Source organism: Mya arenaria, chromosome 7, assembly GCF_026914265.1.
Source record: "Mya arenaria isolate MELC-2E11 chromosome 7, ASM2691426v1".
Lineage (NCBI taxonomy): Eukaryota > Metazoa > Mollusca > Bivalvia > Myida > Myidae > Mya > Mya arenaria.
The window spans coordinates 20,896,738-20,915,918 of NC_069128.1; the positions used below are offsets into that span (position 1 = coordinate 20,896,738).

The window sequence follows — 19,181 nt, forward strand, 5'->3', positions numbered from 1 at the left end:
GTTATCACTTGTAAATGGTGAATTTTCAATGTTTTTCATGCATATAACAAGGGATACTTATTGTGATTTTGAAAAATTGGCAAAAGCACCACTTTATGTTAATAAGTCATATTTTCTGTAATAATTTGTCTATTTTCTTGATTTACCCACCAAAATTTAGCACTTGAAATTTTCTATAAGCTGAGGTAATGCATTTTTTCCAAATCATCATGCAAAATAGATATATAACAGTTTGAATATATAAAAAAATCAAATGAGACAGCATAACGCTTGAAAATGGCCATTTTTGGGATATGTTTTTTGCTGTTACTCGAATACAAATTGATATTTTCACTTGAAATTTGGAGGCCAGCAGGAGTGGACTAGGTTACATGCTTTGGCTGCAAAGAATTAAGTTTGAAATCACACACTTTCCTTCAATCTATGTATAACAACCAAAAAATATAAAATGGACAAATACCGTGTTTTAGCCGAGTATAAATGGCAGGATGAGTCCCTTCCGGTGATATTACTTAATAGAAAAAGTATCAATTGTCAAATGTCATATAAATATATCTTTGATAGGTTTGAGCTTTGCTACAATTACGGTTTGCCAATAAGACGACTCGAATGGTGACGATACCAATGTTATGACGGCACATCGTTTTCGGGAAGCGGACACCATAAGTGTCAGCATCATTGATAAAGCTGTGATATGTCTTGGTCAACAAGGAAAGAGAATGTACGGTTCATAAAGTCCCATACAGATAGGAGCCATATAATATATATTTTTGAATCTTGATATATAAGCATATATTCTTATTAAATATAAGATAAATACTGACTTTTAAGAAAGGAGTTGAGCGTTAGTGCCATTGCAAGTTTGATAATGCATCCACTTTTAAAAGCCGCACTCTAGGCTTAGGCCACCATACTTGTCTATACTCCAACAAAATGATTATTGTTTCTATTTGACCTCTTTAAAGCTTCTTATTAATCCTATACCTGATAAAAAGTGTCGACAAACAATATTACTTTGTCAGAGTAAAGAATGATCACTTAATCTTTAAAACACAAACAATTATGTCTTGGCAATCTCCGCTGCAATGATGACAGCTTTTGACATAATCATGAATGGTATCTATAGCGCCTGTAATTTATCGATGCCTCTTGGCCCTGTTTCAATAAGATATATTAATCGTAAATCTTACGCTGCTGGAGAGTGCTTGGCTAAGGGACACCAGGAAAGTGAACAATAAAACTTCTGACGAAATATTCAATTGAATTGTAGCTTACACCAAACAAATATGTTACGTCTGGACATTTACGACCTTCAAACGGGGGCCAGTAGTTCAACGGTATGGACCCCTTCCAGAAGTCTACAGGTTCTAGGATCGAGTCCAGCTGCCGATCTTAAACCTTTTTTTTCTCTATTATAAACTATTAATTGTGTTATGTTTTTCTGTGAAATAACATGACATTTTCAATGTTGTTATTTTCACTGCGTTATGTATCTCACCTTATCTTTTCAATTAACTCCCATAAAATTGGCGTTTATATAAATATAGATATAACACCGAAATTTAATAAAAACCTTTGTGGGATTTCTAGCTTTCATGCTTGTACATATGTTGTTTTCATCATTTTTTTGTTAAATCTTTATATTTGATTTATTTAATACAAAAGCGTGTGAGCCTATTGGAGTTAGGATATGAGGCCTATCCACTGCTATACATGTATGATCCAAAACTTTAAATGTATGGGTGTGGTAAAATGCACAATAAGTATAACTTGAAAACCTACTTTTCCCAATTTGTGAACGATGGGGGGAAGTTCTAGCGTTCCTGACGACTTTTTGTTGCCGTAGTTAACGTGATGATCCATTTGACGTGTGTTGTAGATACTGTTAAAGGTGTTCATTTCCTGTCCGAACATCATCTTGACCGTCTGTGTTGCTCTCCTAACTTGGCAGAGAGGTATTTGTACTTATTGAAGGGTTTGGAATGTAACTTGTTTTAACAAATCACGAAGGCGTCTGATTGTGCTCGTCTTATTAAATTTCTACTCTCGATCATGAATTCAGCTCCTTATTATTATAGCAATTCCTTCTGGTATTTTGAAAAAATAATAATTCACAAGTCATTCACGTGACTATGTCTTACAAAACACTTTTACTCCCCTCTAATTCCGTAACAAAGTTCCCATTTTGGCTGGAAAGTGCAGACCAGTAATTACCACAAGGTAAACAATGCATTCTAGACACTAGTTTTCGATCGTTTGATAATATATTTCGTATGTACTCATTTCCCATACATATTCATAAATCACATTCCCAACAACACTAAACATTTCCAAGACATCCATGTCTCGCACTGTTGATCCGTTATAAACGTGTAATTATGTTCCCCCTGTGCACACAAATACTCTGATTATCAATTATACTCAGAACAGATACTATCTAGTAAATCAGAGTTATTCAGAGCGAAAATATATACAGACATTACACTTAGAGTATTTGCACAAAATCTATCATTGTTAAAGCATAGATCGCATCTTTTACATCAGCAACAACCACAACACTCCGTATATTCTCATACTATTAACTACAAAACCATATGCCATATTTCATTAACCATGTATCGATTTTCGTCAAATAAACCCATTCAGTCCATTGCGCATTTGATTGTATTTTCTTTTTGAAATCTTTAACAACGAAATATCTGAACATTTTGCAACATCTATTCTTAAATGCAATATAACTTAGAATTGCATGTAACAAAATCAAATATAATCACGTTTTCGCAAAACTATATATTTTACTACAATTGTGCTTTTCTTTAGTTTGGAAAATAAGTGAGCTTTGTGTTTCACAGTGATGTAGTTCTTTTACTATGAAAGTACATACAATACCTAAATCTGCACTTAAGTAATTCCAGGTCACTCAAAATCTCGTAATGCAAAAGAAGAACCAAATGACTCCACTTCCTTGCTAATCCGCTTCCGTAACAACTATCCATTTTTCTCTGGAATGTTTTAACATATTTATATTCCAATGATTATTTATTCGCGAGTTATTGCATGAAAGTTTGTTCTTCGCTTTCACCGGTCTACCTGGTTGAATGTTTTTCAGTTATATTCTATCTTAAAATGGGATCTCTTGTGTGAAAGGCATCCTTATTGATGTTGCGACCGAAAATAATCTTCACATTACTCGGATTGAATTTTCTAAGATAATGTGTTTCCATTTGTATTCATTTGTATAGGTATAATCGTTGCTAACAAACGTTGCAAACAGGTGGTGCTACGTATGATTGTTTTAGAAACACCCACTCTTTTATCTATCGTATTATGCTTTCGGTACACAAGGGAAGTTCGTAAACAAGCCTCAAACAGAGAAAGTTAGGCTTTTCTTATTATAATTGTACTGAATAGAGAATACATGTACAACTACCAAAACATGACATTTGAACTTGCCGCAAGTTGTGGTTCTATCTTTACCAGTACAATTCGGCGGCAATTGTTTCATGAACTGGACAAGCTACACTGGCTTTTCATGCAATTTAAGTTTCAGATGATATCATATGGAATTTTACACTGTCTGAAAGATGCATGCACCTGAAAGAGTAAGGCTCGGTCTGTTCTACTAAAATACCAAATACGCTGAAACATTCAATGTGGAATTAACATGATTAACTCATCTGTGTGAAGTTAGCAAAACATACGCGAGACATTGAACATTCAAAAATAGAAGTCGTGCTGGTTTGACACAGGACATACATTCAAAAAGTCACTGGTGAGGTTTAGCTGTCGGTTTATGCTCTGTGAAAGATATTGCTATCTAACACTGAAACAAACAGTATCATCTGTCAGTGGGTGTATTCAGTTTAGCAAATGGAAGTCTGTATCAGGTGAACTAATCACCAAAAACCGTTGCCTTACACATATCACGGACTTACCATGTTTCGGTTTGGCTAATATTGTGCTACTTTACATTTGTGTTAAGAACGAATATTGCGCACACAAAAAATGCTCATTATGCAAGGCTCATTATTCACATCTTTCGATTTTCGAGAAAGCATTTGCTAAGAGAAAGAATTTCATTAATGTATAGACATGATTATTTCATGGTTTAGTACCAACTGTAAACTAGTTTTAAAATGATTCGTATAATATTAGGTAATAATATTTCTATAAAAAGAGATTTAACATTTGCTACTGTTTATGTTACTGTAAAGAATCTCAACTAGTAATAAAACTTTTATTACCCGCCAAGCAAATGTCTATTAATGAAAAATGATCATGAACTATCAGTCTTCTTCATTGATGTATATATGTGTGATGTTATGTGTGGAAATAAATTTGTGTTCTGTTCTGTTCACAATACTAAGTCACACACACGCACGCACGCACGCACGCACACTCGCACGCACACACACACACACACACACACAACTATGAAATACATGAACATGTTATCGATGAGAGTATAATATCTACCGACTTTCCTGAAGTATTGATCGAGAAGGCTGAAGACGAGGAAGTTAGAGAGACAAGTGCAATTAGCTTGAACCACACACGCTATGCTCACTGTTGAAAAACGCTACATTCATTCGTCATAATTGTTCTGGGATAGTTTAATTGGATGCATTGCATAATTCGTTATTGCGTTGTCCAGTTCCTTTTGTACTCGGGACAAAAATGTATACTTTTGAAACCTCACTTGTCCAAAAGTATGTAAATCCCCAACACATACGATTTCTACATTGTTTTTTATTAATGTTTTTATTTAGTATGTATGAAAGGAAGAACAGGTCGTATGTATGACAGGTATGTATGAGTGGTATGTAGCCCTGGTATGTATGAGTGGTATGTAGGCCTGGTATGTAGGCCTGGCATGTATGAGTGGTATGTAGGCCTGGTATTTAGGCCTGGTATGTAGGCCTGGTATGTATGAGTGGTATGAAGGCCTGGTATGCATGAGTGGTATTTAGGACTGGTATGTAGGCTTGGCATGTATGAGTGGTATGTAGGCCTGGTATGTAGGAGTGGTGTGTAGGCCTGGTATGTAGGACTGGTATGTAAGACTTGTATGTAGGAGTGGGCCTGTTATGTAGGCCTGGCATGTATGAGTGGTATGTAAGACTTGTATGTAGGAGTGGGCCTGTTATGTAGGCCTGGCATGTATGAGTGGTATGTAGGCCTGGCATGTATGAGTGGTATGTAGGCCTGGCATGTATGAGTGGTATGTAAGACTTGTATGTAGGAGTGGGCCTGTTATGTAGGCCTGGCATGTATGAGTGGTATGTAGGCCTGGCATGTATGAGTGGTATGTAAGACTTGTATGTAGGAGTGGGCCTGTTATGTAGGCCTGGCATGTATGAGTGGTATGTAAGACTGGTATGTAGGCCTGGTATGTATGAGTGGTATTTAGGTCTGGTATTTAGGCCTGGTATGTAGACCTGGTATGTATAAGTGGTGTGAAGACCTGGTATGTATGAGTGGTATTTAGGACTGGTATGTAGGCCTGGTATGTATGAGTGGTATTTAGGTCTGGTATTTAGGCCTGGTATGTAGGCCTGGTATGTATGAGTGGTGTGAAGACCTGGTATGTATGAGTGGTATTTAGGACTGGTATGTAGGCCTGGTATGTATGAGTGGTGTGAAGACCTGGTATGTATGAGTGGTATTTAGGTCTGGTATTTAGGCCTGGTATGTAGACCTGGTATGTATAAGTGGTGTGAAGACCTGGTATGTATGAGTGGTATTTAGGACTGGTATGTAGGCCTGGTATGTATGAGTGGTATTTAGGTCTGGTATTTAGGCCTGGTATGAATAAGTGGTGTGAAGACCTGGTATGTATGAGTGGTATTTAGGACTGGTATGTAGGCCTGGTATGTATGAGTGGCATTTAGGTCTGGTATTTAGGCCTGGTATGTAGGCCTGTTATGTAGGCCTGGTATGTATAAGTGGTGTGAAGACCTGGTATGTATGAGTGGTATTTAGGACTGCTATGTAGGCCTGGCATGTATGAGTGGTATTTAGGCCTGGTATGTAGGCCTGGTATGTATGAGTGGTATTTAGGACTGGTATGTAGGCCTGGTATGTATGAGTGGTATTTAGGACTGGTATGTAGGCCTGGCATGTATGAGTGGTATTTAGGCCTGGTATTTAGGCCTGGTATGTATGAGTGGTATTTAGGACTGGTATGTAGGCCTGGCATGTATGAGTGGTATGTAGGCCTGGTATGTATGAGTGGTATTTAGGCCTTGTATGTAGGCCTGGTATGTAGGCCTAGCATGTATGAGTGGTATGTAGGCCTGGTATGTAAGAGTGGTGTGTAGGCCTGGTATGTAGGACTGGTATGTAAGAGTGCTATGTGGTATGAAGGACTGGTATGTAAGACTTGTATGTAGGAGTGGGCCTGTTATGTAGGCCTGGTCTGTAGGAGTGGTATGTGGTATGAAGGACTGGTATGTAAGACTTGTATGTAGGACTGGTATGTAGGAGTGGAATGTAGGACAGGTATGTAGGAGTGGTATGTAGGCCTGGTATGTAGGAGTTGTATGTAGGCCTGGTATGTAGGCCTGGTATGTATGAGAGGTATGTAGGAGTGGTTTATAGGACTGGTATGTATAAGTGGTATGTAGGACTGGTATGTAGGACTGGTATGTAGGAGTGGTTTGTAGGACTGGTATGTAGGCCTGGTATGCAGGAGTGGTATGTAGGACTGGTATTTAGGTATGGTATGTAGGAGTGGTATTTAAGACTGGTATGTTATACTGGTTTGTAGGACTGGTATGTAGGACTGGTTTGTATGACTGGTATGTAGGCCAGGTGTGTAGGACTGGTATTTAGGTCTGGTATATAGGAGTGGTATTTAGGACTGGTATTTAGTTCTGGTATGTAGGAGTGATATTAAGGTCTGGTATGTAGGAGTGGTATTGGGGATTGGTATATAGGAAAGGCATGTAGGACTGGTATGTAGGAAAGGCATGTAGGCCTGGTATGTAGGACTGCTATGTAGGACTGGTTTTTAGTTCTGGTATGTTAGAGTGGTATTTAGGACTGGTATGTAAGACTGGTATGTAGGATTTGTGTGTAGGACTGGTATGTAGGATTTGTGTGTAGGATTATTATGTAGGACTGGTATGTTGGACTGGTATGTAGGACTGGTATGCATGTCTGGTATGTGGGACTGGTATTTAGGTCTGGTGTGTAGGAATGGTAGATAGGTCTGGTTTGTAGAGTTGTTACGTATGATAAGTACGTATGATTGATTTGTGGAACGGGTATGTATGAGTGTTATGTATTGGATTATATTCGTAAAATGATACATTGTTGTAAGTATGTAGGTTAAAAAACTGTTCCGGACTTACAACAATTGCTGACAACTGTAACATCAACCCCTATTCACTCAACTTCTTGACGGAAGTTACTGAACAGGATTTTATTGTTAGATAAATCGATGCATTCATTTGACCCGGAACAAATCTAAATGCCCACCAGAGCCTACTTACACTCATACACTGCCTATGTCTGATATTTAGATCCAAATAAAACTACTCGGCTGAAAGAAAAGGTGGAGAAAATGTGGGTAATTCACATAAATGACATTATGCATGTTCCCAGCATTCGTGGTGTAATGACGGATCCAGTGATTGCTGTTGTATAATACAGGAGATAGGAAGAACACACACTTGGCAACATACACTGCATGCAACGAACAAACTATTTTAATTACAATCAGGAAGAGATATCATTCTACCCTTAAGCCGGAACGAAGTTAACATGGAATAATCAATTATTCGTACAGCTTGACGTAATGATAATTTGGTTAGTCTAAATCTAATTGCTTATTAGTCTTTGTAACATACACTTACCAATTATTACGTTTTCAAAGATTAAACTTAAACGTATGAGAGGCTTCAATTTGTACTTGTAGTTATCTTGCTCTTCAAGTTGAATGTGCAACAGGCTGGATACCAGTTTCTAGCTAGGATTATCTTTTTATATCAATAGTCTTGATTATTTAGATTTTTTTTATTGGATTTTGTTATTTACATAACATCATAAAAGGTAATTAACGAATGCAGCTGAAATTAAAAATAATTGTTTTCTGTCTGGGTAAAGCATAACAATCATTTATTGAAAAGGTAAAGCAAACTTTCAAGTTTCTCAAATATCTGTTTTTCCACACACAAACAACACACACTCTTTTTTGTTTACTTCTTTTCCCGTTCTGTTTGGGAGGAAAACAACATTCACTTAACAAGATTTACATTGCGAATAGAATGTAAAATGCAGTGTACAGCTAAATTTAAGTACAAGTTATGAACTGTTATATAATTATGTTTATATATATGAAATTTGGAAAACATAAAAATGCAAAAGATATTGGCAACAAAAAATATATAAAAATCACCAATTTCATTTTAAGTATATACCTGGCATTTCCTACAATTTCTTCTATACCATTGAAGCTGTTTTCCTTTTTCCATCGGTAGATCAAAATGACTCAGTCTCACATTTGCTACATGAGTATGGACACAGTCTTCAAATTCAGAATAAAACTTCCGTTTTTACTACAAGTTTTAACTTAAGGTTAAGGTGTTGTATTTATCACTATTTCAGTTTTGCCTGTTTTTTTTTATTTTATTTCTACCGAATTCAACACCGATTGTTAGGAACCAGGGTGATAAAGGATATGCCCACCTCAAACCACATTCTTTAAAAATGGTTTTGGCAATACTGAATGTTCATGGACAGTGAATATATAAACTTGACATAATGGATGAATAGTTGTCTTGCGAAAGAGTAATTGTATACCAAATTCCTATCAAGCGTTTCTTAATCATAAACCTTAAAAGAAATCAACCAAGGTCACCATACTAGCCACTGTGGAAACATATTCAAACAGTCAGGGTTGCTATCTTTTGAAGACAGGTGCTATTATCATCTTTCATTACTTGTTTTCAAAAGCATGAAATGTTTGACTCCTTCGTACTTCACAGAATTGTTAACATTTGCCAAAAATGAGCACTATAGCTTGCGTTCTTCAGAAAACAAGGATCTTTTTGTTGTTAAACCTAGAACAAACTATATCAAAAATACATTTGCCTATAAAGCAATGAAAATTTGGAATTCTCTTCCTACATACATTAAATGTAAAGATAAGCTACCACCCTTTAAACATGCATTAAAAGGCTACTTATTGGCAGAATAATTTTATCACATGAAAAACAATCTTGACACTTTATTTAATTCACATTATAATAAAAAGTTTATTGTTTACATGAATTGTGAATTGTGTGAATGCACGTATATGACACTCTTGCAACAACTTGTAATGGATACTACCAGTTGTAAATGTTGAAAATATATTGATTGAATGTGGTTTTACTGAATATATCTACATTATTTACAGTATGAAATTATTGTAATTTATAATCATCATATTAAACAGCTGCGTGAAGTTAGCTAAATATACGACATTGGACATTGGACATTCAAAATCGAATGTTGTGCTGGCACGACATTGGACATTGGATATTCAAAAGTGAAACTCGTGCTAGCAGTTAGCACATTCAAATCAATGTATGATATGTTTTATGAATGAATGTTGTTTTTTTACCGACTTTAAATTAATTTTGATGGCATGCAATATTCGGATTTTTTGTTTGTTTGAGATATTGTCTTGAAATTATTTGAAAAGGGTCAGAGATCACAAAGCAATGAACCATTACAAAATTTATCAACACCAACAGAGCATTGTCATGACGATTCCATCGCAATATTTGAAACTTAAGCATGATTCAGATATTATATATGATGTCACATATGCAGAGAAAGATTCAAATGAATATACTTATGAATGGTCGTGGATTGTATATAGACAAACAGTGATAATGCTTTCAAAATGGCATATATTTAATAAGCTTAATTGTTTACACACCACTGCTACACATCTAGTACCATTTATAAAGGAAGTGAAGATAATTATATCCACAGTATATAATGACATATGGAAAATATAGACATGCATTGATGATTCCTACAAGTATAAATGTAATCGTCCGTACATCTTTTTTATCTGGTTTTACGTAAACACAAAAAAAATATTGTCAATGAGTCGATAAAGTAACCTATTCCTACCTGTCGACTTGTTTTTTTATCGACTCAGTTAGTCGAACATGCTACGTCGTCTTCATTTGGTAAAGTTTATATGAAATAATTGTGTTCGATAAACCTTTTTGATATTTATAAGACGACAGAATTACACAAAGCGTTTTATAATCAATCGCATCGACATTAAAGAATTCAAAATGACGTCTTCATCACATACGACATAAATTCTTATAGGTTTTACAGAATATACAATTTATACATGTAAAATGTGACACCAGAGCCATTGGAAATGGCATCTTGGGCAGAACTGACAATGGTTGAAAGGGTTGAAAGGAAACAAAGCGCAAATAATTATATAAACCCAACAAATGTGCACTTCAGTATGTGTTTATCTACAGAGCTTTAGAATAATTATATTACATTAATGAATGTGTCTGCATTTACATGGGTATATGTATGTATATCAATCGAAAGGATTGTTTTAATACAACTCTCAATAACAATGTTGCGGACTTTCAAATACAAGTTTCTTTGTTAAATATGTGTTAGGTACCTCAAATGTATAATATTGTCGGACATGGATGTTACTTAAGGCAACATACACACAGCTAAACTTGTCAATGCATAAACCATTGGCGATAATGCTACATTTTGATGCATGGGGATCCCATATAATTTTGGTATTATTTTAAAGGGTACTCCTGACAGATAATTAATGAGTAAAAATGATCTATGTCCAACAATTATTATTTGTATACTGGTTGTCGTTTCATTATATTTTTTCTCTTAACATTTACCACTTCCATTGGATGCCTAAATAATATTTGGTCACTATGAATAGACAGATATACGTTATTATAAACCATATTTTAAAAAATAAAAGCCAAGTTGAATGTCGTTATTTAACACAATAATTTGAATGGACAAATTAGAATTGCAGCCTTATCACCAGTCCAAGATTTCGGATATATATATATATATCTGCCACCTCAGAAAAGTAGATTCAAACATTTGTCCATGCGTGAAATTCTTATCATCCCAACGGGCAAAGATAAACAAGTACCCGTATGGAACTCTTTTTTATTGCCTTCACTTTGCTGCATCCAGAACTATTTAAAGAACGATTTGACTATTAGCATAATCTGAATCACTGCGCGAATATCTATGACAACCAGGAATTGTCATATATCTATGCGCACATTATTTTCACTACGCACAAAAAAGTTCCAGCGATAAAATACATTTTTACATTATTTTGTTTAACTGCGGTGAGAGAGAAAAACATCTACAATAGTCGCTCGTGTAAGATAGGTTCATACCAACCCTCGCACAGGGTGTTCTGCGGAAACAGGTAAACCTCGTTTCCGCAAAAAACCCTACGCTCGGGTTGGGCTGAACCCATCTTACACTCTCGGCCATGAAAGATACTAATAGGCTACATAATGTGATTCTTGAGAAAGAAATAAACTTGAGTGCTTCTACACTTGACAAAAAATAGCGTGAGACGGTGTCCAAGTGTGCAGGTCGTGTGGTAATGGACCTAGCTTTCCGACCAGCCCGTCATACCACACGTTTCCAAAGGTTTCTGATTGAAGTACTGCACAATAGTGCGTCTCTCTGTGCATCGTGACTCCTGCAAGTTGATATATTTTATTCTGACACCTAATTGTTGCGTGATTCAGCACTTGTTCCAATGAAACAAAACTCGTTTGAATGTCCAATGTCCTGCTAGCACGACTTTCACTTTTGAATGTCCAATGTCCAATGTCGTGCCAGCACAACATTCGATTTTGAATGTCCAATGTCGTGCTAGCACGACTTTCACTTTTGAATGTCCAAAGTCCAATGTCGTGGAAAGCACAACATTCGATTTTGAATGTCCAATGTCGTGCTAGCACGACTTTCACTTTTGAATGTCCAATGTCGTGCAAGCACAACATTCGATTTTGAATGTCCAATGTCCAATGTCGTGCTAGCACGACAATCACTTTTGAATGTCCAATGTCCAATGTCGTGCCAGCACAACATTCGGTTATGAATGTCCAATGTCCAATGTCGTGCCGGCACGACAATCGTTTTTGAATGTCCAATACCCAATGTCGTGCCAGCCAACATTCGATTTTGAATGTCCAATGTCCAATGTCGTGCTAGCATGACTTTCACTTTTGAATGTCCAATGTCCAATGTCGTGCCAGCACAACATTCGATTTTGAATGTCCAATGTCGTGCTAGCACGACTTTCACTTTTAAACGTCCAATGTCCAATGTCGTGCCAGCACAACATTCGGTTATGAATGTCCAATGTCCAATGTCGTGCCGGCACGACAATCGTTTTTGAATGTCCAATGTCCAATGTCGTGCCAGCACAACATTCGATTTTGAATGTCCAATGTCCAATGTCGTGCCGGCACGACAATCGTTTTTGAATGTCCAATGTCGTGCCAGCACAACATTCGATTTTGAATGTCCAATGTCGTGCTAGCACGACTTTCACTTTTGAATGTCCAATGTCCAATGTCGTGCCAGCACAACATTCGATTTTGAATGTCCAATGTCCAATGTCGTGCTAGCACGACTTTCACTTTTGAATGTCCAATGTCCAATGTCGTGCCAGCACAACATTCGATTTTGAATGTCCAATGTCCAATGTCGTGCTAGCACGACTTTCACTTTTGAATGTCCAATGTCCAATATCGCGCCAGCGCATGATTGGATTTTGAATGTCCAATGTCCAATGTTGTGCTAGCACGACTTTCACTTTTGAATGTCCAATGTCCAATGTCGTGCCAGCACAACATTCGATTTTGAATGTCCAATGTCCAATGTCGTGCTAGCACGACTTTCACTTTTGAATGTCCAATGTCCAATATCGTGCCAGCACAACATTCGATTTTGAATGTCCAATGTCCAATGTCGTGCTAGCACGACTTTCACTTTTGAATGTCCAATGTCCAATGTCGTGCCAGCACGACATTTGATTTTGAATGTCCAATGACCAACGTCGTGCTAGCACGACTTTCACTTTTGAATGTCCAATGTCCAATGTCGTGCCAGCACAACATTCGAGTTTGAATGTCCAATGTCCAATGTCGTGCCAGCACAACATTCGAGTTTGAATGTCCAATGTCCAATGTCGTGCTAGCACGACTTTCACTTTTGAATGTCCAATGTCCAATGTCGTGCCAGCACAACATTCGATTTTGAATGTCCAATGTCCAATGTCGTGCCAGCACAACATTCGATTTTGAATTTCCAATGTCCAATGTCGTATGTTTAGCTAACTTTACACAGCTATATTAAACTGAGTTGTGTTTGTCGAAGAAATGTATGATAGTGATATTGTGTTTGTATGTTGTTTTTTTATGTTGCTTAATATGTAACTTAGTATATGTGTTTTTGTAATACTTTTTGTGTGAAGGCCATGCTAGAAATAAGTAGTATGTCTGTAATGATTGTACACTTAGTATGTAACCTTCGTTAAATAAAGTTGTTATTATTATTATTATTATTATTATTATTATTATTATTATTATTATTATACAACAACACACGAGCAGTGCTTCTTTTAACATTCAGAATATGCTTCATAAACCAATATTATGGTTATATCACCAAATGTCGCAGGCATAAAGCAGAATAGGAGTCAAATTAGTTTAATTAACGCCAACGGGTAAATACACATTTCTTATCATTACGACTAAATTATTTCGGTTTTTTTCATGCCTGCTCTATCACATGCTTCTTAACATCTGTTTTGGAGAAAGAAACACGATGATGTTTGCAATTTCTAGAACTTCTAACTGTTGTTATTAACAAGTATACTTCTGTTTCGCCTTGGTCTATCACCAAGTACGGGAAATTGCGTCTTATCAGCAGTAGTATCCAGCTTCCATTCACCACAGCAGTCAACACTATTGTTCAATAAAGATATAATTATATAATAGGCTAATTTTCGGTATTGGCAAAACGTACTGTATTAATGTGCGTAAATCATTACTATTTGTTGTAAGTAAACATCAAGATCAGAATCACTAATACCAATACAAGACATAAATGATGACGGTTAAGTTGGAAGGTAGTTGGTAGTTGGGGATTCGAATATTAAACTACTTACCAGTTCACAGTTGGGGATTCGAATATTCAACTACCTGCTAGTTGCCAGTTGGGGATTCGAAAAATCAGAGTTGGATGTTGATGTTGATATTAAGATTCTCGACTATTTCAAGTCGCCAGTCGGATATTCGACCATTTCCAGTCGATTATTCGCGAATGTTCAACTGCAAACCAGTCAGTAGTTGGGGATTCAGAGTATGCCTATATATATGGTTTTAAAGGTCACATATGGGAAAATTAATCTCCAAATGTTTCTTTATGCATGTACACATATGTATCTTTGCGACAAACACTGTTTTAATTTACTTTCATTCGTATATTCGCCAGTCTGATTTTCGTCCATTTCCAGTCGATTATTCGCGAATGTTCAACTACTAAATAATTTCCATTGGAAATAGACGAATATCCGACTGGCGAATAAACGAATAAAATTATATTAAAACAGTGTTTGTCGCAAAGATACATATGTGTACATGCATAAAGAAACATTTGACAATTTATTTTTCCATATGTGACCTTTAAAAACCATATATATAGACATAATCTGAATCCCCAACTACTGACTGGTTAGTAGTTGAACATTCGCGAATAATCGACTGGAAATAGACGAATATCCGACTGGCGAATAAACGAATAAAAGTGAATTAAAACAGTGTTTGTCGAATCCCCAACTGGCAACTGGTGTGTAGTTGAATATTCGAATCCCCAACTACCAACTACCTTCCAACTTTGCCGTCATACATAAATGATATCACTAACATCACGATCAACATAACTAATATCAATATGAGACATCAATATCAGCATCATTAACACCAAGATCAGCAATACTTACATCAAGATTAACACCACTTATATTATAATAAGACATCAATATCAGCATCGCTAACATCAATAGATCAGCACTACTTACATCAAGATAAGCACCACTTTCATCAAGATCAGCATCAATAACATCAAGATCAGCATCACTAGCATCATGATAAGCATCACACACATCAAATTCAGCATTACCAACATGAAGATAAGCATCACACAAATCAAAATTAAGCATAAATATATCAATACAAGACATAATGTTCTGTATCACGATCATCAAGATTATCATCACTTACATCAAGATGAGCTTCATTAATATCAAGATCAGCTTCACTTACTTCAAGATCAGCATCAACAACATCATCACAAGATCAGCATCACAAAAATCAAAGTTAACCACACTAATGAATATTCAAGACATTAAGATCGGCATCACTAGCATCAAGATTAGCACCAGTTACATCAAGATCAGCATTACTTATATCAAGGTCAGCATCACTTACCTCAAGATCGGCATCACAAACATAAAGTTTAGCATCACTAACAATGCAACCAGCATTACCAACATCAAAATCAGCTTCAGTAATATCAATAACAACATTACTCACATCAAAATCCGCATCACTTAAAACAAGATCAGCATCACTAACATCAAGATCAGCATCACTTAAAACAAGATCAGCGTAATTTACATCAGGATAAGCATCACCAACATCGAGATCAGCATAAATAACATCAATATCTGCACAACTTACATCAAAATCAGCATCCCTTTTATCAAGATCAGCATCCCTTACATCAGGATCAGCATCACATCAAGATCAGCATCGCTTATATGAAGATCAGCATCATTTGTGTGGCTTCTTCATATGTTAGTCGTTTAACTAAAAACAAGGTATTCCTCATATGTAAGGACTTTGTTGTGTGCCTTAGAACAGGGTGTTCCTCATATGTTAGGCATTAGTCTCGACCTTAGAACAGGGTGTTCCTCATATGTAAGGCATTAGTCGTATGCCTTAGAACAGGGTCTTCCTCATATGTCAGGTATTAGTCGTGTGCCTTAGAACAGGGTGTTCCTCAAATGTAAGGCATTAGTCATGTGCTTTAGATTACAGGGTCTTACTCATATGGAAGGCATTAGTCGTGTGCCTTAGAACAGGGTCTTCCTCATAGGTAAAGCATTAGTCGTGTGCCTTGGAACAGGGTGTTCCTCATATGTAAGGCATTAGTCGTGTGCCTTGGAACAGGGTCTTCCTCATATGTAAGGCATTAGTCATGTGCCTTAGATTACAGGGTCCTCCTCATATGTAAGGCATTAGTCGTGTGCCTTAGATTACAGGGTCCTCCTCATATGTAAGGCATTAGTCGTGTGCCTTAGATTACAGGGTCTTCCTCATATGTACGGCAATAGTCGTGTGCCTAAGAACAGGGTGTTCCTCATATGTAAGGACTTAGTCGGGTGCCTTGGAACAGGGTCATCCTCATATGTAAGGCATTAGTCGTGTGCCTTGGAACAGGGTGTTCCTCATATGTAAGGCATTAGTCATGTGCCTTAGATTACAGGGTCTTCCTCATATGTAAGGCATTAGTCGTGTGCCTTGGAACAGGGTGTTCCTCATATGTAAGGCATTAGTCGTGTGCCTTAGAACAGGGTCTTCCTCATATGTAAGGCATTAGTCGTGTGCCTGGGAACAGGGTCTTCCTCATATGTAAGGCATTAGTCTCGGCCTTAGAACAGGGTCTTCCTCATATGTAAGGCATTAGTCATGTGTCTTAGAACAGGGTATTCCTCATATGTAAGGCATTAGTCGTGTGCCTTAGAACAGGGTCTTACTCATATGTAAGGCATAAGTCGTGTGCCTTAGAACAGGGACTTTATCATATGTAAGGACTTAGTCGGGTGCCTATGAACAACCCTTTCTTCCTCATATGTTTGACTGCTGGGTGTGCCATTGTTGAATCCAATATATTATTTTGTATTTCAGCATCAAACAAACCGTTTACATGTGTTTGAAACAGCACGAACAAAGTTTGAGTTTTAATGTCATATAGACGAAAACTGCAAAGACGAGAACACAAACCAATTGGTTTATCGCCATTTTTGTACTGAATATCCCAATAATGTATGTTTTAAATAACTATTATAATAAGTTTTGTACAAAACGTTTCATTCATACCACCACACATTTATAATCATCTACTAATCCACGTATCCACAATAACCCACTTATCCACAATACATACTAAAAAGACCACTTCATCAGTACTCTAGGCACAGCGATCTGAGTCGAGAATAATTAGTTGGAATCCTTAATAACATAAAAATACAAACGGTCTTTCCGCTTCCCAGGTAGCAAAAGCAATAAATGGGCAATATCAATAGACGGATTGTGGCGGTGGTACTCCATGATAGGAGGTTTGATTTATCCGAAAGCGTGACATGTGTTACAATAATAACTGAACACTGTGTGACCCTCATATAATCGATTAACGTCGAGATATTGAAAGATCAAGAAATGTATAAAACGATTTTATTATTTTTCTTCAAAGGATATAGGTCTTTTCCATCAAAAATTCAAGAAAAAACGATTGCGTACTAATCAGTTTCCAAATAGCTGTTATTACTTCTCGTGATTAACGATTGGGAAGAGTGAACTGCTGTATTTGCCCTGTTGCCTTTAAAAGCTCTTTAAAAGATCTTGATGTTGGCAGAGCGTGGACATTCGCTAATGACATACTACGAAAGCAAATGTTAACATGAAATCGATCAAAATAACTTTTTTATATCTAAAGCCAATTTTTTTCCATGTTTTTTGGTCTTTGCCTTATATAACGAAAGCATATATGAAAAGGTTTGTAATTATTAATCCAGTTCCAAGACACTTCGAGCATCATTGTTTCAGTAATGTTTTGAGTACTTATTTTTTTCTGTATAAACTCATTTCACGTTGAAACTTTTCCTGTAACACTAAACGAGTAAAAAAACAGGACATCATGAATATTTGTTATGGAATTTCTCCTTAGAATACCTTCTCTTGATGCTGGCCCACCTCCTACACACCACCTCCTTTTCTAGAAGTCCCCCCCCCCCCCCCCCCCCCCTTCTCCCCTTGCACAATGTAACGAAAATAAACGTTGTGTTTAGTCAATGTTACGAAACGAGTTTCATGTATCATTTTTGGCCCGGAATGTCCAATTTATGTCTGTACCAATACAATGATCTGTCGATATGACCTGCTGATAAGAAAATAGCTTTCTATTTTTGTTTTCAGCCTATATAACATGACTGTGTTTGTCATACACTACGTTGGAATGAGTATGCTTATCATGAATGACAAGCCGGGTCATCAAGGAACTAGAGAAACGGAAACGTTGTAACACAGTACACATCTTTTCAGGGATCGGGTGCAATAAACGTCTTAGATTGTTCCTAATCTTAGGAGTAAATGACCACGCAGGGCCAGTATTCAATATTGATCTTATCCTTATCCTTAGACATGCCTCAGTGATTCCATTCAGCCTATTGATCAGCTAAATATACAAGACAATCAAAACACTGAGTTTTTAATCTTAAATATAAGTTTAATCTAAGATGCTTATTAAATAGTCATTTGTACTGTAAAACAATTGAGCACTACACGTACTGGATCACAATTGAGCACTACACGTACGGGATCACAACCTATCACTACACGTACTGGATCACAATTGAGCACTACACGTACTGGATCACAATTGAGTACTACACGTACTGGATCACAATTGAGCACTACACGTACGGGATCACAATTGAGCACTACACGTACTGGATCACAATTGAGCACTACACGTACTGGATCACAATTGAGCACTACACGTACTGGATCACAACCTAGCACTACACGTACTGGATCACAATTGAGCACTACACGTACTGGATCACAATTGAGCACTACATGTACTGGATCACAATTGAGCACTACACGTACTGGATCACAACCTAGCCCTACACGTACTGGATCACAACCTAGCCCTACACGTACTGGATCACAACCTAGCCCTACACGTACTAGATCACAACCTAGCACTACACGTACCGGATCACAATTGAGCACTACACGTACTGGATCACAACTTAGCCCTACACATACTGGATCACAACCTAG

The 19,181-nt window shown here is 36.9% G+C and overlaps 1 protein-coding gene across 5 annotated transcripts in view; it reads right to left on the minus strand.

Moving 5' to 3' along the window:
• LOC128240540 (cys-loop ligand-gated ion channel-like) overlaps window positions 1-19,181 on the minus strand; it is a 177,630-nt gene that overhangs the window by 104,759 nt on the left and 53,690 nt on the right. The window contains exons 1-2 of one of the 5 annotated variants that reach the window (XM_052957207.1): window positions 2,890-3,235; window positions 1,783-2,387 (exon numbers count right to left, since the gene is read on the minus strand). The exons of 3 other annotated variants lie outside the window; for them this stretch is intronic. In XM_052957207.1, coding sequence (XP_052813167.1) covers window positions 1,783-1,917 — 135 coding nt within the window. In that variant the 5' untranslated portion in view covers window positions 1,918-2,387; window positions 2,890-3,235. Of the gene's footprint in view, window positions 1-1,782; window positions 3,236-19,181 lie in introns of those variants that run through there. One more of the 5 variants, XM_052957206.1, reaches the window with a different exon arrangement.